The sequence below is a fragment of the Zonotrichia leucophrys genome, chromosome 3 (assembly GCF_028769735.1).
Source record: "Zonotrichia leucophrys gambelii isolate GWCS_2022_RI chromosome 3, RI_Zleu_2.0, whole genome shotgun sequence".
NCBI lineage: Eukaryota > Metazoa > Chordata > Aves > Passeriformes > Passerellidae > Zonotrichia > Zonotrichia leucophrys.
The window spans coordinates 57975482-58002399 of NC_088172.1; the positions used below are offsets into that span (position 1 = coordinate 57975482).

General features: G+C 38.5%; 1 protein-coding gene across 3 annotated transcripts in view; it reads right to left on the reverse strand.

Moving 5' to 3' along the window:
- Positions 1 to 394: 394 nt before the first annotated feature.
- EPM2A (EPM2A glucan phosphatase, laforin) overlaps positions 395 to 26918 on the reverse strand; it is a 37194-nt gene continuing 10670 nt past the window's right edge. For all 3 annotated transcript variants that reach the window (XM_064708393.1, XM_064708395.1, XM_064708394.1), the window contains exons 2-4: positions 25346 to 25520; positions 3648 to 3889; positions 395 to 2231 (exon numbers count right to left, since the gene is read on the reverse strand). In XM_064708393.1, coding sequence (XP_064564463.1) covers positions 1951 to 2231; positions 3648 to 3889; positions 25346 to 25520 — 698 coding nt within the window. In that variant the 3' untranslated portion in view covers positions 395 to 1950. The remainder of the gene's footprint in view (positions 2232 to 3647; positions 3890 to 25345; positions 25521 to 26918) is intronic.

Genomic DNA, 26918 nt, shown 5'->3' on the forward strand with positions numbered 1-26918 from the left:
AAGCACACGAGGTTTCAGTGTGTTTCCAGGAGAAGCCTATGGAACGAGAAGGACTCCTTTCCTCTTCATGAACTGCAGTTTGAGTATACCAAAGTGTCGTGCCGGGCTGGGCAGTTGGTGTTTTGGGAGAATGTATCGGATTGGGAAAGTCAGGGAGTGGGGAGGAGGAAAGTTTTTTTGTAAGGTTTTCAATTTCTTTTTTCTTTTCCTTATAGTCTTTCCCTATTTTCCTGTAGTTTTAGGTAATAAAGTGTTCTTTATGTTTAAGTTGGAGCCTGTTTTGCTTATTCCTGGTCACATCTCACAGCAGACACCAGGGTGAGGCATTTTCATGGGGGGCACTGGCTCTGTGCCAGGCTCAAACCATGACACAAAGACACATGACAAAATGGGCTGCTGGAATAGTCATTTTGTCTTTATTTTCTCATCCATTTTCTAAACAGGCAGTATTATTTCAAAAATTCAGAAATAAAGTCATGGTCAAACCCACAAATACAATAACTTAAATGAACATTTTTCTTTTCAAGATGACTGAAGTACAGGATAAATAAAATATATTATTTTGGACATTCTCCATAAACAGCTCATATCCAATAGTTTCTCCATTAAGCATTCAGAAAATCAATATTTATTACTTAAACTACTCTGTCACTGACTGCATCTTTAGAGGAACAAGTTGCCTGGAAAAAAATGAGATTTCACTGAAGAATAAACCTATAGAAATTATGTTTCTTAATGTTTATGCATCCTTAATCCTCTCTTCTCTCTTGAACTCAATTTATAACAAATTAGTTTCATCTGAGTGGGACTGGAAGCTGTTGGTGCTTAGTTTAGCTAAGGGACCAAGCAGCAATGGAAAACATTAGGGATCATCCACAAAGCTAACACTGAGGCCAAGCTCCTGAGAAACCATCCTCTGCAGAGTTGCTCTTTGCTCCTACAGAGGAATCTATTGACTTCATTCAGCCCAGAGACAGCCCAGCATTAGCTTCAATGAGCTAAATCTAGCACACACCCACTGCGTGCACAAGTAGCATTTGCTGTATTGAAGATATTAATCTGGGTCAACAGCCCAGAGGCTGAGGTGCCAGTCGTGCACTCTGCTTATCACACAATTCCTGTAGGTCCTGTCTTACCCAGTGGTCACTGCTCAGACTGACTTGGCACCTAAGGGAGCCCCTGTTCAGCACTGCATGGACCAGAGGGGCAGAATGCAGCTTCATCTCAGAGAACTCACAGCCTAGGATAATGTAACAAGCAGTGGTCCTGCCCCACGACAAAGCAAGGCTGCCACAGCTGGAGCCCTGTCCTCTCTCCATGCCACAGCCCAGCATAATCCCGATGTCATGCAAGAATTCAGCTGGAGCCCATAATACTTAATATTAACTAGATGGACAAAGTGCAAATCTTAGTTCACTGCATTAGACATTAGCTTTTTGTTTTTAAACACTGAGTTGAAGAACCAGTTTCCTTCTGGTCTTTCTCATCAATACCACTTGTCTACAGAATTACTACAAAACACTGCAACAATCTAATATCTGCTTAACATAACTGAGCAGCTTTGATAATGATCTGCTCCATCCTAATCTGAATCTTAATCCAGTCAATATTCATATTTTTTTCTTCTCACTTTTTATTGCCAACTCTATTTCACCTCACGTCTTGTTTAGTCTCTAGCCTAAAACCTCAGCTCCTATAGGCAAGTAGTTAAAAGAAAATCTTGCTTCCCTTTTCAGATTCTAGGTCTCATAATTGCACTAAAAGGCTTGAAAACATGAACCATGTCAGCTTAAGGAAAGCAAATAAAAACCTCTAAGGCACTTTTTAAACAAAATTCTCATCACTTTTACAAGAAGCTTATAATCTGAAGAGTTGAGGTGGGTGCCAGAGACAGAAATTTTTAAGTCCTTGAGGTTCAAATGTAAGGATTCCTTTTCTTCTTCTGCTTTTCTACTCTTGGATTTGATACGAGGAACGAAGGTGCCCAAATTTCTGGTAGAAATCTTCTTCAGCACGATTCAGAGCTTCCTCATCGATGTAGACAGCTGGTCTCCGGGCAGCCAAGAAGTACTGCACCTTCCTCAGGCTCCATCCCAGCACATACCTCAGCCAGCCGCTGACGGCAGCTGTGGACCTGCCCACGCCAGCATTGCAATGCACATAGACAGTGTGTCCGTTCTGCAGCAGCCCATGCAGCAGGCACACCGCTTGCGGCAACATCTGGATCCTGCCTAAGGTTAAAAACAAGGCACGTTCATTTGCACTGGACAAAGTCAGCTCGTGGCTGAGATTCTGCCTGCACAGCCTGATGAATTGTGAAATACAATGGCAGACCTGACATATTCCACTTTTTTCTTTCTTTTCTCAAATCTCTTTCTAGGCTAACTTGTTGTTTTTTTCCTTGCAATATAGAATCAGGTCACACAAAACTAAAATGCCCCAAGTCTCTTCTAAATACAAATTCTGATAACATCAGATGTGTGTGGCACATTCATTCTCAAAGGAACTGAGACAAGGCAGCACATTATAGAGAACAGCACAACTTACATAGCGTTAAAGTTAGCGAGCCAAAACTGAAATTTCAATTTTTTTAATACCAGAGGTTTGTGAAGGTACCTACAGACTGCTGATTTCCAAAACGTTGCAATGAAGGCCACATTCAGTAAGTGAGGAGGGAGGAGGAGCAGAAGAACATTTTACTGTACAACTTAAAACTGTTATGATTTCACTGTGCACTAAGCATACAGTCAAACAACACAGAATAGCCTTTCTCACTCTCAAAGGAATGAACATACCATATTTTCTGACACTTTTCTTCTGGCTATCCTGGGAAACAGAGCTGCAAGCAGCAGAGCCCAACTTTTCCTCATGGCACATATGGGCACTGACATTAAGCCCTTTCAGATCCCTGTTTTAAGGTCTCCTGTCTTCCCTGATGTCCTGTTGCTGATATGACAGTTACCTATTTGGGCAGTGTATTTCCCTGTGTTGAAAGCACTCACTTCTGCTGCCAGGCTGCTCACTTGAAAACACACTCACTTTCTAACCTTCTGGCTGGAAACAAGACTTTGAACTGAGCATTCCAACCAAGGACTTAAAAGTACTAGTAACTGATGTTACAGCTTAGGTGCTATGAGTATTTTCAATTAATTGCAAACTATTATATAAATGTTGCTATGGAATTTCATCAGACTGGGATACTACACTTAAAGAAAAAGTGTTTGTTGGGAGGGGAACAGCAGACACACAGCACTGCCTCTCCATTTTTAATCAGCAAAGGTGGCAAGCTGCCCTGCTCTGCAAACTTGCAGTCTTCCACCTACACAGCATACTTTCATTATGTAGGCTGAACTCAAGCTGAAAGTAAAAACAGTCAAGCAGTTATTGATGTCAGATGGCTTTAAACGCAAACACAAATAATACTGCCAGACACAAAGTACTTCAGATGGCCTCTCTGCCTACAAGAAAATATGAATAATTTGTTAAAGACAGCACACAAAGAAACTATACCTTGTGTTCCAGCTGCACTTTCATGCAAAATGTGCACAGAACTCCTCCCCCCCACCCCAGCTGTCATGAAAGTGACAGATTATTAACTCCAACTGTTTGTTGCGATTAATTTACTGCAAGAGTGACATGAGCATTACCTTCAGTGCTCATGTCTGCAGTTGGCAGCCAGACATAGGCAAGGCCTTCTTCCTTATACAGTTTCATGAGGATTTCAGGGCTCATGGGTTCTGGGTAGCGGTTGCAGCCCCAGGAATTTTGGACAATGTCAGATTCAGTCTGGAAGTTCATCACAGCTGTGACACCCAGCTCATGCTTCAGCTTGATGGTCACATGCTCCAGCTGCCGAGGACAGCTTCCCAGCCAGATGTTTGGCAGAATCCTAGCGTTGAGAAAAGAGTGGGGTTGATTACAGTATCTTAAGGAAACTGCCAAGTTCAGCAGTGTTCTTGTTCCAAACCTGCTTGACATCATCACACAAACACCGCTAAGCACAGACTTTTCACGTCAGGCAGTAAGAAACTTCTTGTTTCATTATAACTTATTTTGTTCCAGTTGAGTTGGTGATGTCTGACACTGGGGATCAAGCTCCCAGACTACACCAAAGAGCCAGATGTGCTGAGAAAAAATTTCAGAGCACAGTTATAGCACAGGTCTCCAACGCATCGTTAATCACTAAGCTTGAAGTGAAAGCTCACTAACATCAGGAATTCAAATAAAAAAACTCTGAAGATTGATTCAGTTTGCACACACAGAGAGGAAAAAACCCAACAAAACAAAAAACCCAAACAAACAAAAAAAATCCTGCCACAAAAACAACAACAAAACAACCTAAAGAATTCACATTATCCAAATCTGCATTACTTTAGTAATAAGTCAAACTGAAAGAAGTCTTCCAACTCTTTAGCTACCACTATAATGAGGGAAGTAGGGAAAAAAGCATTTTGAACAGCCCTTCTGTGATGAAACTTGAAAATTAATGAGTCGTTTTCTTCTAATTTTTCTCTGGTCTCTTAGAGGCTAGTGGGAAACAAATACAGAATTACAACACATGTATAGCTTCCCTCAAGGGCTGAAGGACCAGAATTTTTTCAGGAAAACAAGGTTTATGTAGGATGGGAAAGTAGCAGAAATATGGCTGTTTATCTAAATCAAACTTCAAGACTTCTATGATTTTCCCATTGCTAATTATCATAAAACTATTGCATATTTCAACAGATGTTGACATTATAAACTGAATATTTAGAAACTTGTTTTCAAATGAGGGGTTTTAATATGCACATGCAATTAAACTGATGGCATCTACAATGGGTTATTCAGATGCTGAAATTATTAGTGATATACTTTAATTTCTTTGTGCTTCCATTGACTTCAATTTTGAACATGTAATCTACAAGCTAAACAAAATACCCCTGCATTTAACATAAAACTTTGCACACCTTATTAATTGCAACAAATCTGTAGCACTACTAACTACAAACTTAGCAAACACTATTACATGCAAATCTACAACAAAAGCTAGATTCTCAAAAATAAAACATCTGCCATGCATGCCTTATGTTCTTTCCCAATTTTAACCTCAGCAACAATTAAGGAAATTTTTAATGTTTTTTCTCAGGAGCCTATAAAGCACTCTTAAATCATCAGGTAGCTATTTCCATTTTACTGTTCACAGTAATAGGTACTAGCATTTAATTAAGACCTGTAATTGACTGTCATTATTAAATCCTGCTATATTAGTACTGTAATATTATAAAAAATAAAAATTCAGATCCAAGAAGAACTAATTATTATTGTTTCCTGCTTGTAATTATTGTTATTGTTCTAACAATAATTGTTGTTATTGTTTTCATGGTGAGTTGCATACTAGCCACACAAACACAGCCTTTGGCCTTAACAGCCCCTGTTTCAATGGGACAAAGCACTTGATATCAATATGTGGTAACTGAGACCAATTCAAACCAACATATAACATAGCAAATAATCATTTCAACCATGTTCCAACAGTGAGATCACTTGAAAAGATTTGACCTAGTTTTTGTTTCACATACATGTTCAAGAATTGCCCAAGATCCAACATCCCAGCTCAAGCATTCCCGCTGATCAGAGGGATAGGTGACGCTCCACTGCAACAACTCCTTCACTGCCCCCCTTCCACAGCAACTCCCATCCCAACCTGAGTGAGTGACTGCTGTCAGGAACCTGCCCCAGGAACCTTCCACCATGATCAGGGCATTTCAGGGAGCTCAGTGTGAGATACAGAGCCCTAACAGAGGCTGGAGATGAGCAATGGCCACAAAGCTCCATTCCCAGGACAGAGAAATGGCAGTATCACTAATAACTTGTGACAATATGAGGATATTATTTCAAGAATAAGAACATTAGTACCCTTCCTTCAAAGGCTTTCCTGGAGACTCATACATATGTAATTCACTTGATACTTTGTGAAACATCTAATGCACTAAATTACCTTGATGGGAGGAAAAAATCTGTGTTTTCTAGGATGTGATTAAATTAAAAGTGACTAAAGGATTCCTGAGATAAATAAAATTCTGAGTAGTACTCTTGCTTACTGGTAAACCAATGCTATATAATTTTTTCCCTAATGATTTTCTAATGGATGAACATCACAGCTGTGCTATCTGCAAGACCCCTGGGATACAGACCATTTGTTTATTTTGTTCTTGCAGCCTAACAGATCTTGTACATGACAAGACCTCCTCTATTGCACAATACTAATTGCATTTACTGAACAATCAGAAGAATTTACCAAATTTTTATCATTGTCTTTCCCCACAATTAACTGAACAAGTGGAGACACTAGAGAATGACCTAAGAGATGTATTTAGGACAGGCAATTCTTGTGAATTAATTTTATGATCGGGTCCTAAAGTTTAGCCTTTGAGAGGATCAATATGTAGCCTTGACCTTGGTCTACCAGCCCCTTATCTACCCACCTACAAACAACTTTAATTCTTGGTCTTGCTGGCCAAGCCTTAACCACCCTTTTGCCATGCAGAAAACAATACTGCAGAGCTGTCCTATCAGCCAATTTATGTAAAACTTCTAGGATAATCCTACTGCACAGTACCTATATTCCTATTTATCTTTATCTAATTCAAAACTTACCTTTTTCTGACATCAGAAGGAAGGAATAAAAGGGGTTGATGCATGTGGGAGTACAGAGACTAATGGAGAGTTTAGCAGCTCTATTTTATATATAGATTTTTTTGATAGCCCTACTGACGGTTTCATTATGCTGAGGATCAGGAAAACATACATACTGAACCAAGCAAGAATGTGGTCATTTCATTTTTACATGTCTTTCCTTAATGATATAACTTTTAGTTATATAATGATATAACTTTTAGTTATGTCATTAAGTTAGTTATATCATTATTTAGTTATATAATGATATAACTTTTAGTTATATCATTAAGTTAATCATTAATGCCCTTCTTTAAGTTGCCACTGAATTTCAGTAGGTAGCTAGATTTTAGCCACAAGACCATTTGGCATGGGAAAGAAAGTTCTTTTATGTTCCCCTCTAAACTGTCAAGTTACAGTGCTCTGAGCTCTCTGACAGCCACTGCTTTCCAGCTCACATGTGGGTGTATTCCAGCAGCAGATTATGTGATCCCTAAGCACATCAAAAAATATTGGGAAATTGTTAGTGATCAATGATGATTTTCAAAATATCAAAACAGGATGCTGTTTTAGCAAAATTCTACTTGAAACTTTGCTTTCATATAAAAATGGCACTTTGTCATTGTACATCTTTACTCTCTGCATCAAGGATAATGAACCATGTTTGGGTCTAGAAGACATGGTCAATTCAGAGACAGTTTATCAATGAAGAAATCACCTACAGTGATTTAAACATCAACACTATTTAGTGATCTTCTGAGATTAAGTCTTGAAGATTGTCTATAAGCCCTTTTTTATAGGTAATTTCAGTCAGCTACTTTCAGCCTGCCCTACACTTCAGTTCCCCACCAGGATACAATATTTACCTACCTTAAGGGGACTTTTAGGGGTCCAATGGATGAATTAATGCGAGAAGCTTGAGGTTGTGGTAACAAGGACTGAATGTTAGGAAAATGTTATTCAGTTTATTTTTACAGAATCCAGACAGAAGGCTGACATATTTAAAACCTGCTTTTTGACTTATAAACTGAGAACACCAACAATTATTTATCATTACCCCTGACTAAGCATGGAACACCCTGCAAACACTTGTACATTTCTTTTCCAGCACACTTAAATTATTTTTAATGATTGTCATGGTTTGAGCCTGGCACAGAGCCAGTGCCCCCCCATGAAAATGCCTCACCCTGGTGTCTGCTGTGAGATGTGACCAGGAATAAGCAAAACAGGCTCTAACTTAAACATAAAGGACACTTTATTACTTAAACTACAGGAAAATAGGGAAAGACCATAAGGAAAAAGAAGAAAAGAATTGAAAACCTTACAAAAAAACCATTTTCCTCCTCCCCACCACCTGACTTTCCCAATCCAATACATTCTCCCAAAACACCCGGTACGACACTTTAGTATACTCAAACATCAGTTCATGAAGAGGAAAGGAGTCCTTCTCGTTCCATAGGCTTCTCCTGGAAACACACTGAAACCTCGTGTGCTTCTCTGTTACTTCGGCACCGCCCGGAAAAAAAAAAGTCCTTCTGCCGCTTGTAACATCGTCCTTCCATGCCCAGTGCTCTCACCACTGAGACATGGATCAGAACTGCTTTTAGGGTTGTCTTTCAAGGATGCCTTGTCTCACTCCAAAAAGGCACAGTCTCTGCTTTTGGGACATCTGTCCCCCCCATATTTTTCCAACCCCCTGGGGCCGGGGGGTCCTCACGAAGAACCTTCCTGGTTTTGAGGCACTGCCTCCCCCTAAATGCAGTCTGTGTCACAGGAACAACTGAGTCCATAGCCACGAGAAAAGTCCAGCCAAAAGGCCACTCCAAATCATCTCTCCCCATCCAATCATCTCCACATCTCATCTCTTATCTCCCTTCTTATTCAGCTTCGAGGAGGATTAGCATTTTTGCAAGGCCCCAATCATGCAAGAAAGGGTTAAAAGTTTTCAGTCTCTGTCGGTCCGGAGCGACTCCCACGCACGCTGCCCACACGCTGCCGCTCCGGCCGGGCACTCTCCCTCCTTCTCCTCCTGGCTGGCTGCTCTCCTGGGGCGGGGGGGGGGGGGGGGGGGGGGGGGCGCTGGCTGCCCGAGGGCTGACTCTCTGGGATCTTCCACCCTTCCATCCTCGAAGCCCCCCGAAGCCCCCTCAACCCCATCTCTGTCCAGGCCCCGGGCCTACCGCATGGCCGGCCCCTCCCCCGCCCAGCAGCAGCGGGCCGGGCGGGGGAAGGGATCTGACCTCTTCGCCCGATGATGTCCCAAAGAGGGAGTTCCAAGGGCAGTGCCCTGCTTTTAACCCCTGTGTATTCTCGGAGGTGTGTCCAAACCCCACTGGCCACACCGGACGCCAGTCTCAAACCCAAAACCTTCATTGGTTTGACCACAGCTTCCCAGAATTCCCACTCCTTCCTGGTCAAACCACGACAATGATGTAGACATATATTGTGTTTGTTGGCTTCCCCCCAGGACCCTGCACAGTCTGGATTAAAATGACAATTCAGAGTGAATTATATATAACATTGTTATATTATATACAACAATTCAGAATGAATACATCTAAAATACCAAATGCATTCCATTTAATCAATGTGTATGCAAATGTTCTTCTCCATCCCTAAGGAGAAAATGAGTCTGAGGCAGTGAAAAATTAGCATTGTGAATTTTTTTTAATGGTGCAGGCTAATTTTCAGGCTGGTTCACAAAGCATCACACACCATATCTCCTAGCCTTAGTACAGTACCAAACAGCCCAGCAACTGAATTTGTAGGGATGTGATTTCCAGGGAATTGACCTGACCTAGGGGAAGACAGCAGGCTACTGCATCAGGCAGTCAGCTCTTCCTCCATGACACCAATGTCTACTCTGCCTCTTCAGCATCCCCAGTTTTACTTTTGCTAATAATGCTTTGAGACAAACAGATCCTAAACTGAAATTTCCTTAAAATGCAGAGTTGCAAGCTGGGATGACTCGGGTCTTTGCTTCCAGATCTGAGCAATCATCAGTGTGCTAGGAGAAGGCATCTTAGAATGCACCCTAGAATTAATCAACCCTCTAAGAGTTACAGTTCTTATAGAAAAGGATAGGCTTTAGCACTTTAGGAACACATTTCATAAGAATATCTATCAAGTATTGACAGGTGTCCTTTTATCCTGATAGCTGTCAGCTTTAATCAAAAGAGAGGACTTTGCAAAACTAGGGAAAAATAGCAGGGTATTTGTCATTGGTTATTTGCAACAATGATCTATCAATGATTCCATTTGTTTATACCAGTGATATTTTTGACCAAGGTCCAGTCTATTATATTAAATGAAAAGTGATGGATTGAATCATCCCTCAGTGCCAGGTGAAGGGGTAGCTGTGTTAAAGCTTGCACTCCACTTTTCTACACCAGACTTCCTAAGATCCCATTAAGCATCTGATGACAGTGAGATAAGTACTAAAATACACATATAACAAAACAAAGCCATTTAGCTGAAGCAACAAACAAAATAATGATTAAATTGACTCTGTCCTCCCTCAAGACTCTTATTTCCTAGTAAGGTATAGTGTGCAACCTCAGCTACATGGAACTTGCAGCAAAACTTCTGCATTCCCAGAAGAGCAAAATATATAATTCAGTCAATTTATCCCCAGAATTTTGTGTTGCTTCTCTGCATACAGAGTGGGTTTTTTGCACCAATGTAGTGCTATTACCCTGGTACCACTACAAGCAAGTAGCCCAAAGGGAACATAGGCCTGAAGTACAACTCCGTTACAGACGATTTTTGCAGCACTTGAACTGCTAGAGACTGTTTCCAATTACACTGCATTCCTATTTCCTCCCCTGATGGCATTGGAGTAGGAACTCATTCAGAATTTCTATAAGGTGGATTTTTAATCAAAAATTATGATCTGTCTGAACCAAAAGCTTCATAGAAGTTTTCAACTTTCAGCCAAATTTAAACTAGTTCAGAGACCAGATGTCTGTTCCCTGTCTCACATGACACAAAAAAGAGATTTCCAGAAGTATTGCTTTGGGCACATTCAAAGCGAGAATATAGGAAATCCTCTGCTATAGCTGAGATGCTCTTTCATCTTTTCTGTATTCTCTGCCCTGTGACAAGGCACATCACTTTAAATGGCAATTATGATTATGATGACCCAGAACTATCATCCTGTATGTGCTTGCTCCTTCTTTTGCCTGTGGCATCCTTCTAACACATAGCAGCTTATTCATAGGTCTGAGTGTGCCTTCCCTGAAGTACCAAATTAGACATCTCTCTTCCAAGCCTTCCTTGTTCTTTTCTCTGAACCTGCGACAGTGAGCACTTCCTAGAAATCAGATGGGTTCCTGTACTTTTGTCAGAGCAATCTGGAAACACTACTTAGATTGCTGTCTAATGCCCTGAAATGCATTCACAGACAGAGAAGAATTTTCAAATTACCAAATTCTCTTCTCCGTTGGAAGATCTGAGCATGTTCAAATATTCTTTGATGTGTAGAAAACAGACTGATTACTATCCTCACCTCTGAAAAAAATGAATTTTGTCCAATATGAATAGTGCAGTCACAGGTCATAGACACACCTTCTTGTATCCATAATGGACACAAAGAACAGATTATCTCCTTCCACTCTGTAAAACCCTTTTACTTCTCTCTAAGTTACTAACACACTCCAACACATCTTTGCATTCTTCACACGTACACACACACACACTTGCCATATATTCAAAGCATCTGATCACTCTTGCTTGCCTTTGGACTCTCTCTCTTTTTGAATGTTATGCCCAGTACTGAAAAGAGTACATTTCTGAGAAGAGCCAACAATTATTTATCATTTACTTACTTCTTGTGCTCCAAAGGCTTTATCCCTCTTTCAAGTTCCCTGGCAGTTCTTCTACAGCATGTCATTGCTGACCTATATTCAACATGGGATCCCTTTTTCAAGTTAACATCTTTCCAAACAGATGAACCTACTCAACAAGGCGAGACCAAAGATTGTCCAAACCATTATTAGTTTCAATTGCCAGTGGTGTCAAATTAAACTAAATGAATATGCAGCAAAAGAGCAGATGAGATTCACAGTTGATGAATGCATCTCTGCAATATGTCTTGGAATAAATAATCTCATATGCACATCACTGTATTTTAAGCTAACTGTAATCAAATGAAAAGGGAAACAGTACCTCCTTCTAGTGACACTTGGTGAAAGCATTGCTTTATAAAGAGATCAAAGTGGAAATATGAGCCTGTACCAATAAGTGAAATGAAAGTAACAAAAATGCATAGTAATGGTGTAAAAAATCACTCTGTGCACTCAAACTTTGAACTTTTTACTAATATTTTGTTGTATATAGAAAGATACAGAAAAATGAAAAATATTAAAAATCGATTCAGTAGATTCCAGCAATTTCTTGTGAAAATACTTTCAAATGAGGGCTGACTAAGGATTTAACGTCCTTAAGAGGGAATTTAACCACTGTTTAAAGATCATATGTACGAAAAGGCCAAATCAACTGGCTTTATCTAAATAAAAGATATAAAGAATATCAAATTCCATAAAGCTTCACCTATAAAGTAACTACCAAGAGATAAGAAAAATGGCAAAATTTTAAAAATAATTTTTTTAGCCTTGTGTCTTCCTCCATAATATGGACAGCATGGACAGATACCAAAACAGAGTCCCTTGTTTGGTCTTGCACAGGAATTCTGGTCTTACTATAGTCTGTTTAAACAAAGGACAGAAAGATCTCTCAGCAAAATTCCTCCTTGCCAATGAAATAATGATATGGGACTGGGGGGTTATGACACTAACATTTCATTGCATATTGCATAGGGCACAAGGCTAAATGGTGTGATCTTAATCCCTTCTCCTGTTGATTTACTGATAAAGTCTCCTTGCAGAAGACAAACTGATGGACCCTTCTCGATGAGAGGTCTGACTTAAGCACGATTGACTGGGAACAGTCAGATGCACTTCATTTCCCAGCACAGAGTCAAGCAGTAGTAGCCAGAGCAGGAGAGCAAGGTTTGATGATGCTATGGTCTGACTCCAAGATAGAATAAACAGGCTTAATAAGATCACTTTTATCAAGAAAGATGGAATAAATGGTCATAACCTTAGCAGAAGCCACCAGAGAAAAGGACTGATTCATGATAAAACTATATCCTACTGAAATGACACAGCTGCAGACCTTGTAGAAACTACTTATATTCTTGAACAAAAAATTGCTCTTACCTAAATGTCAAATGTAGAAGGAACACAAGTCATTGCTTATAAATTTGTTCTGCTTTACCACTGAAAGAGTGCAGTTTATTGTGAAGTTAGGATTTCTACCTCAGGGGTTCAAATGAAGAGAATTAAACAGGCTACAATGTAGTTCCAAGGTGTTTTTTTTACTTCTCCTTCTTATTTGGAACTCTGATGAAAAGCAATTAAGGTCTGGCAAATTTTCTACTTAGATGTAATTTGAACTACTTATCTAGCCTCTCACATGGGAGCAGACTTGGAATGTAGAAAGAAACACCTGCCTTTATCACTTTAGAACAACACTTTGTCAGCTTAGCAATATGCAAAATTTCTCAAGCCCTTGAATTCTGAGTCTTATGCTTAATACTATCTTACTTATTCCATGTTCACAAATCTATGGCATAAAACTACCTCATTTACTGATATGCCAAGCAAATAAGCCATTAAGATTTGACCCCAGGCTGACAATGTGCTAAAAATAAATCAGGTAAGAATATCATCAAACCTGTAACTGGAATACAGTATTACCCAGACATTCAGCTGCAAAGTCGTTCCTGTGTTGCGCTGCCCTCAGGTTCTGCTGTCTTAGGAAAGGATTTCCATAGCACCAGTTTGATGGCACAAAAGGGTTTGACTGTGCTCCCTTTACCCACCAAACTGCTCTTACAGCAGGCACCACAGTGCCTTGAGGTTTTGAGACACTGAGCAACTGTGCCCATGCCTAAGCACAGCCCAGCTCTTCTCACTCACAACCTTCTGCTGCAGTCCGTCTGTGCTTCAGGATTGTCCCAGTGTTGAAGCCACCAGGGGTACAGGATAAAAAGATCCACATGAGAAGAATTAAAGTCACATAAGACTTTAATCTACAGAGCCACAAAATTTTCTCTTTATGGCCCATTTTCCCCTTCCACAGCAATCCCAAACATTCCCTTACAAGGAACATAAGAGCTTTATTAGAAGAAACTCCCAAAAAACATCTCATAATAAGAGATGCAGAGATTGAGAACATTCCTAACACCCTATACCCTGCCAAAGCAGGGAACTTATTTGATGAAAACATGTGGACATCTGGGAAGTAAATCAAATCCCACACTGCAAAAATAACAATAGTATTTGGATAAGTAGTAGCACTATGCTTGAAAGTCACAAAATAATCCTTCTGTTGCATTCAGTACTCATAGACCATCATCAGGAAAAATGGGATGAAGGAAGAGAAACAGAGAGCTGGAGAGCCCAGCAGAGAGTGCCAAAACAATCAGAGTTCTAGAAGACAAGTTTTCAGAGAAAAGACTGAAAGATCCAAGGACTAATATCAGAATGAACATATTGAGATATTCCAAAGTCAACCACTCTGATTCTGGGAAAAAAGGAGTTTCCAAGCATATATTAAAGGGCTATAGAGGGGCAGGATACTAATTTGTTCTCCAAGTCTTCTGTGGAGAGAACAAGAAGAAATTAACTTGAATTGCACTAGGAAGACTTAAATTGAGATTAGTAAAGCTTTTTAATGGTTGGAATAGTGAGGTAATTGAATGGGAGAGTAACAGGCCTGTAGAGTCTCATCACTAAGATGAGATCATATTTTAGATCAGGCTGGATAAACCTGAAATGATTTAAATGTAATTGAGATTAAGTTGGGGCAAGGAAATGGACTGGATACTTTCTGAGGTCTCTTTGAGCCTATGATCTATGATACTATAATCATAAACTTTAATTTCCATTTCTGGAAGCACTACCTATATTCATTTATCAAGTTCCATCTTGAAATAATTTAGGTTCCTTGTCCTTCCTGCCCTATTTGAAAGGTCATGCCAGAATTCAGACATCTTTCCTTTGATGACAGAAACCTTGTTCTAATTTACACTCTGAATTCATTCAGAAGCAATTAATATCCATTTCATCTTAAAGAAGGTTCAATTTCAATAATTCTTCTTCCTCCTGTGTAGTAATTCCTGAATGTCTTTTACAAATAGTAATAGATCCTCTTTCTTAGTCTTCATTAAACTATGCTGTCTATCCCAGGAGCAGTCAAACTATGGTAGCAGAAACCAATTTATTTAGTTTCAACTCCAGTGGCATAAAAGTTGCACATCCTGTGGAAACCACTCTCATTCATTGCATGTTTTTTCTCCAGATACAACAATTTGTCTAATTTTGTCTCTAAACTAAGCTCACATACTCCAGTAAGTTCAGTGGAATTGCTGTTACCAACCTTGCAGTACATTCAAACCTATACAGTGAAAAGACCCACTAAATAAACTCTTTTTCCTTCTTCACTTCATTCCATTAAAAAGCTTAAAGCAAAATAATTTATCTCTTATACTTTTTTTATAATCTATTTTGTCTCTGGTCTAAATATGATCCAAAGTAATGTGGTCACCCAAGACTTCACCTACACAGCCAGAACTGAAATATGGAAGATTAAATGTTATTCTCCCTGTATTCAAATTGAAATATTTTATGTCACATTTTTCTATGTATTTCTACTGTGAAGATAAGAAAGTAATGATCCACAAGCACACCAATGCCTTGTAGGATGGGGTGTCCAGACCTAGCCTTACAGGACTTTGCCAGAATTTCTTTTCAAACATACACACAAGTTTCAATGGATGCCTAAGGAGCACACTGTATGCAGCAGAAAACAAAATTTGCTTTTGTAAGGAACGACTCTTCTTGCACTTTCATTTTATAAACATTCTCTGAAAGCAGACAGTGTGCCAATTACAGAAATACAGCCTGAGAAGAGAATCAGGTTCCAAGGCTTGTACTGAACAACCTGGAAAGGAAAGGACTCCTCCATTGGCGTGTGAGCATTAATGCCTAAATGCTCCAATTAAAGAATCTTGTCTGATGCAGCCATGGTTGCCAATGGTTACTTCCTACATATGTCTCCGTTAGACTGCCAACATTCCCATTTGTTTTGAATTAGAACGAATACCCGGAAACACAAGAACAACAGGCTGCTAAACTCAGCCAGACAGCAATAAACCATGAATCTCTTGGCATTAGGAATGAGAATTTCTAACATTAATGCTTGGCAATGGGAATGATGCCACTGCTGGCACCTGTAAGTTAAATCATCTCAACAAAATTGACTCAAACTGCTACAAATGAACTTTAGGTTAATGCCCAAGAAGATTCGGGAATCATTAATAAAAATATATTTTGTGTTCTTTCAGAGTTTACCTATTAGCAGCTGCTTAGGAATCTAGACTGGGAAAACAATAAAAGATAGATCCAGTTTTCAAAATGTAGCATTTCAGATCCAATGGAAATAAATTCCAATGCTTCAGAAACAAATACATATTAATGAAAATTGCATAATTGCAAAGCACAGATTATTGCTAGGTGGCCTTGTGATCCACATGGAACCAAATGCACATGTACAAAATAATGGAATCTCTCAGAACTCCAACAGTCAGAGAAAGATGCACATTCATCCCTTGTGGTACCATCTGCAAACAGCCTTGATAAGCTCTGTATCTGTGTTCCTTCCAGAATTTATCCAGAACTTCTAAACACACATCAGTTCATTTATTTGCATTTTAAAGAGGGACAAATACATACTTGAACAGTACAGGCTGGGGGAAACATCTTAGAAATATGGAGAAAAATGGAATTAACCACACCACATCAGTTACATAAACATCTAAAATAAGGTGTTCTCACAGGAAAGCCAAATCAAAAGAATAACCTGTGTATAGTGATACCATAAAAAATTGTCCAAAAACTTCATTTTAGATAATGTACCTGTTTCTAGATTCTAAACATAAGATTAATAACCCTGGTGGATGAGCAGCCAACATCAAATGTTGAGGCTGGGATGGTACTAGAAGAACCAGAAGAACCTATGTTCTTTTTAACACAAAACTAGAAAGTATAGTGGAATGTCTTGAAGACATCTAGGATGACAAAATGGGAAAATATCATGAGAGTTAAATCTATGAATAATCAATGCTGCAGTTTTTATTGGAGCACAAAAACTGACATGAATTACCAGGGGTTCTCTATTTTTTAAATAGGCCTCTTTCTTTTTCTTTCAGTCTTCTTTCTTTTCCTAGCAGTATCACTGAACCTGCTTGGAAATTGAAATTTCCAAGCATTTGAACAAATACTCCAAAGTGATCTACTGTTACTAAAGTTTGCTTAAATGTGTTTACATTCTCATCTGAAGCTTGACTTTGTACATTTGTTAAGCATTTGTTAAACATACTGGATAACCTTATTACCAAGACTAAAGATATATTTGAGAAGCTTTTTCCCCTTTTATCTCACCAGACTGAAGCAACTCATTGTTATAAGGAAGCTGAGAAATTCAGTCTTCTGCAGTGAAAGCAGTATTTAACATTCTTTAGGACTGGTCTGCACACAGCCAACCCCCCAAGCTGGCAGCCAGACCACAGAAAGAAGGACCATTAGAGAAATTATTTTGTTAGGGAAGCTGCATATCCTCCTTATCAGATCATCACCTTGGGAAAATGAAGGCACTGGATAGAACTGTTCTGAAGTGCTTTAAAAAGGCAGTCCCAGAGAGGCTAGTTAAACCAAAAAATAATAATTAAAAAAGAAAAGGCTCTAGAAGCCCACCAACATCCATCCCCTTGTACTAGTGCCCAGCATCCAGCCCTGAACTGAATGAGAGTCACAGAGAGCCTCATTGCTGACCCACAGCTGATGGATGGGAGGGAAGGAAAGGGGAGAAAGGGAGAAAGTAAAAACCACCTATTCAAATATTTTTTAATGTAATCCACATTTTCTTGTGTCTGTATTAAAACTCAAATGCATGTATTGCCTTTATACTTTTCTTGATGCTTAAAATCATATATTCTATTACTAGGTTTTTCACATCAAAGAAAAAAGACATTTCATTTAAACTTATAAACCATGCTGTCTACTGAACCAATAAAGAAATACACATTTCTTAAAGCTTGGCAATGTCTATGACATTTGACTCAATTTTTATCACAGTTCATGGGAGGACACACATTAAACTTCTGAACAACAGCAGGGATTATGTACCTGACTCCCTGAAATTAAATTTCCCAAAGTACAAGCATTAAAGGAGGGAGCAAGAGATTTTCAGTTCAGCCTCTTAATATGTTCCCTGGGAAGACAAATGCAGTTCATTTTTTTGTTGTTTTTTTTTTTTTCCTTACAGAGAGAAAATTATATATGGGAAAATACAGCAACCATTTGATAATCTCTATTTACTCTTGAGAAATAAAATACTTATGTTTCTGAGACACACTTCAAAGGAACTAGAGCTATATTCCAGTTTCCTTTCTAATAAAAAAAAATTATCCCTTAAGTACGGCTCTCCATATTTTCACATGGAGGTTCATTTCTAAAATTACCTTGTAAATATCTGGAGCATTTAAGCATGAAAACTTACATTTATATCTCTCAACATTTACAAAAATAATTCAAGATGGAGGTAGCATTCATAACTTGATAGCTATAGCTTGCTACTGTTTCAAATGAAGTATCTTTAATGTTTTTCCCATTTCATTTAAAATAACTAAGCAGTTGTTTATTTCAGATTTTCTTGACTTTCACATCACCTCTTTCAGAAACATAGTATACGCTGAGCAGGTAAGTAAACACTAAACCATCTGGTAGTAATAAAACATCTGATGGTATCACTTTCTGAGGCTTCTCTTCTGTAAGAGTCAGCTCAGGGTGGCTGTCCTGTCTGCCCTAGGAGCTATGCCTGCAAAAAAATCACAGGAAGGTGATGCAGAGGGGGTTTACTCTGCAAGCACACATCTCTGGTTCAACAGGTTCATCAGGTGTAACTTACAGAGTTGTGTTAGTGAAGTTTTTCCAACAACAACCAGCAACCTGAATTTACTCCCTCCTGGTAAGCAAAATACCAATTAGGATGTGTACACAATCTCTGCTTTTCAGAAGGAGTTCTGCTATCTCTGGATAAACTGCATTAAGAAATGCCAGCAATTACCAGCACCTAATAAATGGATGTAAAAGCCAGGAGGAAATAAATATCTGCAAGACAACTGGAACATCGTCTTCAGTGAGAGAGTGACGCTGCCCCTTCCTTGTCATCCCAGCTGTGAGCTAAATTGCCCAGGATTTCACAATCTCAGTCAATTTCATTCACAGCCAGCAACACCAGCAAATTGCTTTCCAATGGAGACAGAACTTTACTCCCTCGCTGACAGCCTGAATTTCAAAGAGTAAAGAGGCAGCAAAAAGGGCTGAAAACCTCCAGAATAAATATGAACAAGCAGCAGGGAGACACAGTAAAACACACAGAGAAATTAGAAGCAACAATAGTTTCTGCTCCCTAACAGTGATACCCCACATAAAATTCATACTTACTGGACTATCAACATTTTTCTGTTATATCCCACAGAGAAAAACAGAACTACGTTTACTCCTCCAGCCTTTTCCATGGAGGGTTCCCAATCTCCCTTCTGGTTTTTTTCTCCCAGAATGACACAGAATTGTAAGTTTTTCTTAAGAAATAAGGAAATCATTTTGTGCGGAGGCACACCTATGAAAAGATCCATTTTAAAGATCAACAGTGGTTTTAAGTAAATATTACCTATTACCAGCCAATTGATTAAAGGCCTCATCTTCTCATCAACAGCTAGACTGTGCTTGCTGCCATTTTACTAATAAAATACTCATTCCAGAAAATCATCTTTCTAAATAAAAAATTCTCAAACACCCAATGCCAAAACCACATAAGAATGGCAGAATTGTTAAGAAAACTACAGGAAAAAAACTTCCAGAAAAAACTCTCAAGACTAACCAGACACCATGCTAAAATTTTCTTTAGCTTATTCACATAGCTAGTGTACTGTTCATCAGACATTACTTCAGCTTCATCCCAATGTCCAGCCAAAAATCTGTGTGCCTCTGTCACTGAAGAAAGCAACAAACCTGGCAGCCTGCTGGCTAATAGCCATTCATCAGGTTTGACAGACCAGTCACTGGAAGTGGAAGTAATACTGGGACTTCAAATGCTGGTGACAGTCATGTAAAAATCTTTATCTAGAATCTCAGTGACTTTTTTTTCTTCTGGCAAAATCACCTTTTCTAAAGGTAGATTTCCCTTGCTACCACAGCACTCACAAGAAATGCAATTAGAAATGAGTGACATCCAGGAGTTTCCATGTCAAGCTCCTTTTGGGTGCTCAGGCAGTAGGTCACGGCCAGAGAACCAGAGCTGTGCTGGCAACAGCTACTTGCTAATGCTCAAAAAATCAAAATAATTGAAAAGAGAGTTCCTGCCATTTAGTTCATCCACAGTATTCCACTTCATGGCATGTGACTGCACTGCTGGCACATCCTAACTCCATTTCTGTTCACAGTTCACAAGACTGAGATTTGTAGCTAACTCAATAATAGCCTGGCTTGAGCTATCCCAGCTGAGTGCCATCCTGCCTGAGCAAGATCACAAAGCATAGAAAAACAGAATAATTTTTCCTGGTTTTAGCCATTATTATGTAGGGCACAGTGTGGGGAGTTCAGAAAAGGAGAAGCTTTTTGTTTGGATGGACAACAAATGAGGAAGAAAAATGCATTTGTTAGCCAACACAGAGAACACCCAAATTACATACATGAAAACAAATAAGGATTAAAATCTTAAAACTAAATCAAATTCTAGCCTTATCATTTGCCTTCTCACTTCTGGTCCTGTTGCCTCACACTCCCTCCTCACTTTCAAGAACTCAAATAAAAAATTGCATAAATGTCACTTCTTATGCTGATTTGAAATCCATTTCCTTCACAACAGAGGCTAGTAAAAGCATTTCCCAGCTCCAGCTGGGGGTGATGTAGAAAAAAATGAAGACACACAAAGGACAAATGATAAAATTAACCTTTGAACCATTCTATAAAAGGTGATTCCCATTGGTAAGAAACAATGGTTCCAATTCATATTAGTTTCAGACTATAGCTCAGTACAACAAAACAATTCAAAGGAGAAGTCAGATATCCTAGTTTATGGGATAAACATATAAAAAAATGTGCCTTTGAATATTTTCATTACTTAATGTATAAAATGAGCAGATAACTTCACATTTAGAACCCCAAGTACTGAAATCAAAGGATGAACTCTTATTGATGTTAAGTCCTTTTGATCAGGACTATTTTACTAGAATACAATCAATGAATTCTGTTCCAGAGTTCATTATTTCTTATTCTTTTCTCTAATATCACAAGTATTCTTTAGGCACAGGGGACAGTTAGCTCTCAGCCTTTAATGTTAATTATGGTAATCTCTGTAGACATCATCACCTCTTCTCTTAATTCATAATGTAGGCATAAAATATCAGTGCAGCTTTCTATTATGGTAGCACATGTCACTGCACTCTAGGGGGTTTTTGTGACAGCTTACTCTTTAAAGCCTTTTTTACAATTCAGTAATAAAAAATAGCTAAGAATTATATTTAAAACAGAAAGGCATTTTATTTTGTGAATGAGTTACAACCAGTAAAAAGAGAAATTAAAGACTAAAAAAAAAAAAAAAGTGCTCTTTCTTGTATCTTTTTCAAAGGCAATTCTAATTTCATACTGAACCAAATATACTCAACCAAGTTCTTGTTTACCACCTAATTAAAGATGCATATCAATCAAGTAAATGCTCATTTTTCCCATAGAAAGAAATTCTGTGCTCCATCAGCAAAATACTGCTCTAGTGCCTCCAAAAGGTAAAAAAGAGGCATTTCTATTTTGCCCTGGATCATTCTTCATTCACTCACCTATCTACATTAACATTTACAATGAAGCAGGGATACACATCTTACGTGACTCTCCTGATCATTCCCATTCAACACCTAACTTAGGTTATAACCTGTATTACTAGCAGTGTTGTAGGAAACTGTCTCACCTACAAGCCACAAAGCATTTGTACATACTACATCATAAATTGTATTTCATTTGCAACCATTGAGAAACAAAAATAATATTTCCAAGCATGAGAGTAAATTTTATTTTATCATTACCTTAATTTTGCCTTAGGGAAAAAAGCCACTGATGATAGCAACACATTTGTCAAATTCCCAATCACTCCATAAACATGAAATATTAGTATTTAACAGCATATATGTATGTATATATATTTGAAATGCAAAAAAGGTACTAAAGAAACCCGTACATCAAAAAAATGTTGTCAGGACCCATGGCTACTGTCATGTAGTGACTCCCCTGACTGTGGATTGCTAATTGTGTATTTTCTGCCAAAGTGTTTAACAGCCATACAATACCACAGTTACAGAGGCTGTTGTCTGAGGAATTCACTTACACATTCCAGTTTATCTGTATTTTACATGCAAAGCATGTAAAAATTATTTTTCTTTGTCAGATTTAAGAAGTATGACTCACAAAAAGCACACACCTAAAATTAGTCTGGAAATAGGAAACTAACTAGATGTCTTTTCCTATCAGAGATATTCATTTCCATAGCACCTAATTCTGCCATCAAGCATCATTTTCTTCAATATATTATTTAAGGATTTTGTCATTTCAGGTGTCATTCCCTCTCTTGCTCTTATGTAATGCCTTTCTTCTGAGAAATGCAGATGTTTTTATACAAATAATAAGGTATACTACATCTACAAATTAGGAACTTCTGCCTTTCACAGGTGGAACTGAAACAGAGATAATATGGCCCAGATTCACAAATTTTCTGAAGTCATCTTCTCTCAGAAAAGATTATAATAATTCTAATTTACTTTGGAAAATTACTTCATCCTGAGTGAACTCTCCTGTAATTTGAAGCCATCTTATTGCAGTAATATTTAACACAAAAGAGAAACTGATTTTTTGGTTTTTTTTGGTTTTTTTCCTGAATCAGATTTTGGTTAAAGGTGTCATTACATCTCCAAACCAAGTGAATAATAATGCCATAAAGGTATCAGTCATAACTCCTAGCTGCGGAAAATCTCCATTTCACATTTACAAGAAATTAGTTCAACTCCTGCTGTGCTTAAAAACCACATTATATATTCTCCTACTTGAATGACCAACACAAAATGAGTTCTCTAAATATAAGTTTAAATGTAAGTTCACTAAATTATGAGAGATGCATCTACATCAAATAAGAAAAATCTAATTTCTCAGAGCACTGTAGTCAGCCTCGGCATAGTGCAAAATTGGTTTTGGCTCCAGCCAGAGGCAGGCTCTTCTCATCCTGCTGCAGCCCAGTTAAAGCAGAAGCTCATGTTTTATGAAGAAGCAAGATGGCAACAAAGCTCAGAGCAACTGTTTCTAATTGTGATTCAACAGAGGATAAATAAAATCAGTCCCAGGGCTCATGTGGGAACCTCCTTTGACAGAGGAAAACCTTCTTTTCTCATTAATTCACACATGGCAGCCCTGTTAAGTGGAGCAACATAGAGGATGGGCTCACATCAAAAGTTTTCATTGATAAATCACTTCTTTCCAGCCTCCACCACTGTAAAGATCATACAAGAGGTGAGAGGACTCAGAATTTGTGGTCATAATGCTCCTTGCAGCACTGCTGCCTTTAGTACAGCATGGAAAAAGGTAATCTTAGCTGGAAAACCATGAAGTGATCATACTCTGATCAGAGTCAGAAAAGTCAGAAGGATTGACTTTTTGCTTCTGTTTCAGTTTGGGTTTGCTTTGGGGAGAATGAGGGGGGGTATATTGGTATTTAAAAAAATTGTATTAATCTTCATAGTACTCTTCTGAATTAATAAATCCATTGCAAAATAAAGGCATTTTCATCAACTCACTTCAGCTGCTCTGCCAACAACAACAAAAAAATCTAAAATAGATTTTTATTTTTGGGCTGCTTTGTTATTACCAGCAGAATGGTGAATCTGCCCCCAACTGTTAGTAATTAAAAAAACATTTAAGGCTGCGTATCTTCAAAGTATTAGAAATAATTATGTGACAGGACTGTTACAGAGTATGGTTGCTTAATATAGCTCAAAGAAATGAGATAAGAGTTACTAAGATGTACATATAAGGTTGCCTTTCAATGAAGGTACAGGTGTGAGAGAAGAGAATGAAGGAGAAGACCTTCATCTGCGAAAGACTAACAGCCCAGAAAATTTTCTTCAGATATCCTCTAGCAGAATCTGCAGCTTTTTACCTAATCTTTGAAATACATAGTCATGCAGATAAGGCAGCATTAAATGGATCACTGCTGCCTCTGGAAAGGAAGATAAGTTAGCCTTTGGTACTTAGATATTCACTTTCTGACAGCTGTTCTTCTTTCTCAAGAAATGTTTCTGCCAAGCAAAGATTACTTGGGATTGACAAATCTCTGCTTTGGAATAAACAAGATCTTTACTCTGATAGGACATTGGAAACAGATGTTTAAGATCCACATAACACTTTAGTCTATCAGGCATACTATATTACTTGAGGGGGTCTCAGGAAAAAGGTCCCACAAACACCGACATGTGCCTGACAGTGTTTATGAATCCCTGCTATTTCAAAAAATACCAAGGGGAAGAAATCTTTCCCTCTCACACTGCAAGTCTAATGAGGAAAACACAATTCTCCTTCCTACCCTGCGAGAGGGTGGAGACAAAGAGCACAAAGAGGAGACACCATGGTGAGGTTGGTGTAGGTGATAAAGTGGTCTGGAGAAATTCACACAAAACAATGCTAGGGCCTAATGAAAGTACAAGGTGGTTTGATTTCTTAAAAAAAATACATATCCCTTTGGGATAACTAACTGTTCTGTAATGCATGTGGCATATCAGGACTGCCAGCATTCCCACAATTATTATCAAAACTTCCTGCTGTATCAATTGGCTGGAGATAGGGGAAAAAGCTACATAGGGTCCCAAATTTCTCAGTGCACTTTGCTAACCTTCAGTGCTCAGCCTGTTGCTCCAAATACAGCCTGTGCTTCATCTGCACCCTGAAGGCTGGGTGCCCTCCTCCACCCTTACTGTCTCCTTATTCAAGCCAGGATGCTTCACCAGTGGGACAGTGGACACAAGTGAACACTATGGAATACAAACATTTTAAGGCTTGTCTAAGTTTTAATATATTATTAAAATAAATGCCCAGAAGCAGAAGTCATCAAAAGTTGCTGTCATTAATTGCAGTGGCTGCCACACAAGAGTGACAACATGTCACCAGTAAACTCCAGTGCTGGATTACATAATTTTTGTTTCTCAGGACAAGTTCTTCACTAAAAATATCCCTAACCAAACACATAAGATACATGCAATTTTACACATGTATATAGACAAGCATTTGAAAATGACTAGCCTAAAATTGGCACAAAACTTTTCCAGATGTGATGCAATGTAACAGACCCGTACAGGGTACAGGTATCTTGAACCTAGGATCTGCTAAACTGACATTTAACTGCAAAGAGGTGCTGAATCTTTGTTAAAGTTTACTTTTACATACATACAAACAAAATGCAGTTTTCAGATATGCCAGTTCAGATTTTTTGTTTCTTTAACATTTGACACCAGCCAAGCTCTGCACAATTCTTTTACCTGGAATAATGGATAGCTTGATGTCCTGCAATATTGAAATAGAAATCGGTTGTGTGTTTCATCTCATCAGTATGCCCAGAGACTTCAATCCAGTGTGCTATTGGGAGGCAGTAAACTCCATCTACTATGTTGCTCTGGTTGAAAACACAACTTCGATCATGATGGGGCCCACTACCTAGAACAGAAGAAAGGACAGTTGCAGACTGTGTGTCTGGATAATCTTAAAAAAAATCAAAAACTGTAGGGAGGCTTGAACTGAGCATTCAAGGCCAGAAGCGGTGTTTCCTGCTTCTTCAAACTGCATTATTAGCAACTGAAGTAGTGGCAACAGAAGCACAGACACAAAGAAAATATTCAGCATTAAAATAAAATTTTGTATGTTATTTTAAAAATATATTTTAATTTATTGGCTATTTTAAACCCCCCCCCCCAATATTAAAAACTTCTAAATCACTTACAATGTAAGCATAATTAATTTCATTTAAGTTCCTCATTTGATGTGACCTCAGTGTTTAATATTCTTGCTCAGTGACCTCTCCCAAGGGTATCAATCTTGCTGTGTCTCAGACATGCCATGGCAGCCTGACCTTGGTTCAGGCTGACTTCTAAGAAAGTTGCCAAGATATGGGAAAGACCTCAGAGAAAGTTCAGATTACAGCCATGCATGCTCAGAAAGGTAAAACCACCAAAAAAGATAGTACTGGTGACACAGGATTTGCTACCAGCTTAAGGATTCAAGAGGAAAAACATCAAGGTGGAAAGGCATCAAAGCCCAAAGAAGGTGGCAGCAATGTAGAAATAAGGCAGACTTGTTTAAAGGGGGAAAGATTTCCTCTTCCACCTCATTCACAGTTGCCTGGCCAGCAAAGACTCATCAGATTCCTGTTGCAGACCAGACACATTTGGATATCTAGCCAAGGAGTTCATTAAACCTTCTCTGTCTTTTATGTTTGTGGACCAATAGACACTCACTTTGTTGTCTTCCAATGCATGTCTCACTTTGAGAGTCTGTTCATACCCAGCAGAAGCTGCCCAAAGTGACCCACAGAGTCACAATTGCAATGGTGAATGACCCCAACTACCTTAAACGGCCTAGTTTAAAGCAAGATTCTTTTTCTTATATTCCACCAGTATTAATTACCTCTTCTTCTTCTCCTACAGCAATAGTGTGAACTTTAGTCAGAAAACATGTTTTTAATCCCAGTTGCTTACCAGAGTAAGCAACTTGAATTGAAATGGGCCACTTCATCAATCAAAAGGTTATCTAGCCTCCAAAAATACAGTACATGTACATTCTCCCCCCAGCACCATCTTTACATACTTATTGTAATACTAATTGCCATGTAGGAATAATTATCGTGCAGATCAGAAGTGACCTAGTCTATGGCTTCCTTAAGCCTGTTACACTTATACATTATTAATGATGTTAAAATATTTCTGAGAAAAATTATGCCCAAAGGAATATCTTCAATTTCCCATTGCACATAAATGCATGACCAGTTTTCAATCACTACAGTTAGGGAAATTTGCTAGAGCAAGAGCATTTTGGGAGATGTATTAATGCAATGATTAG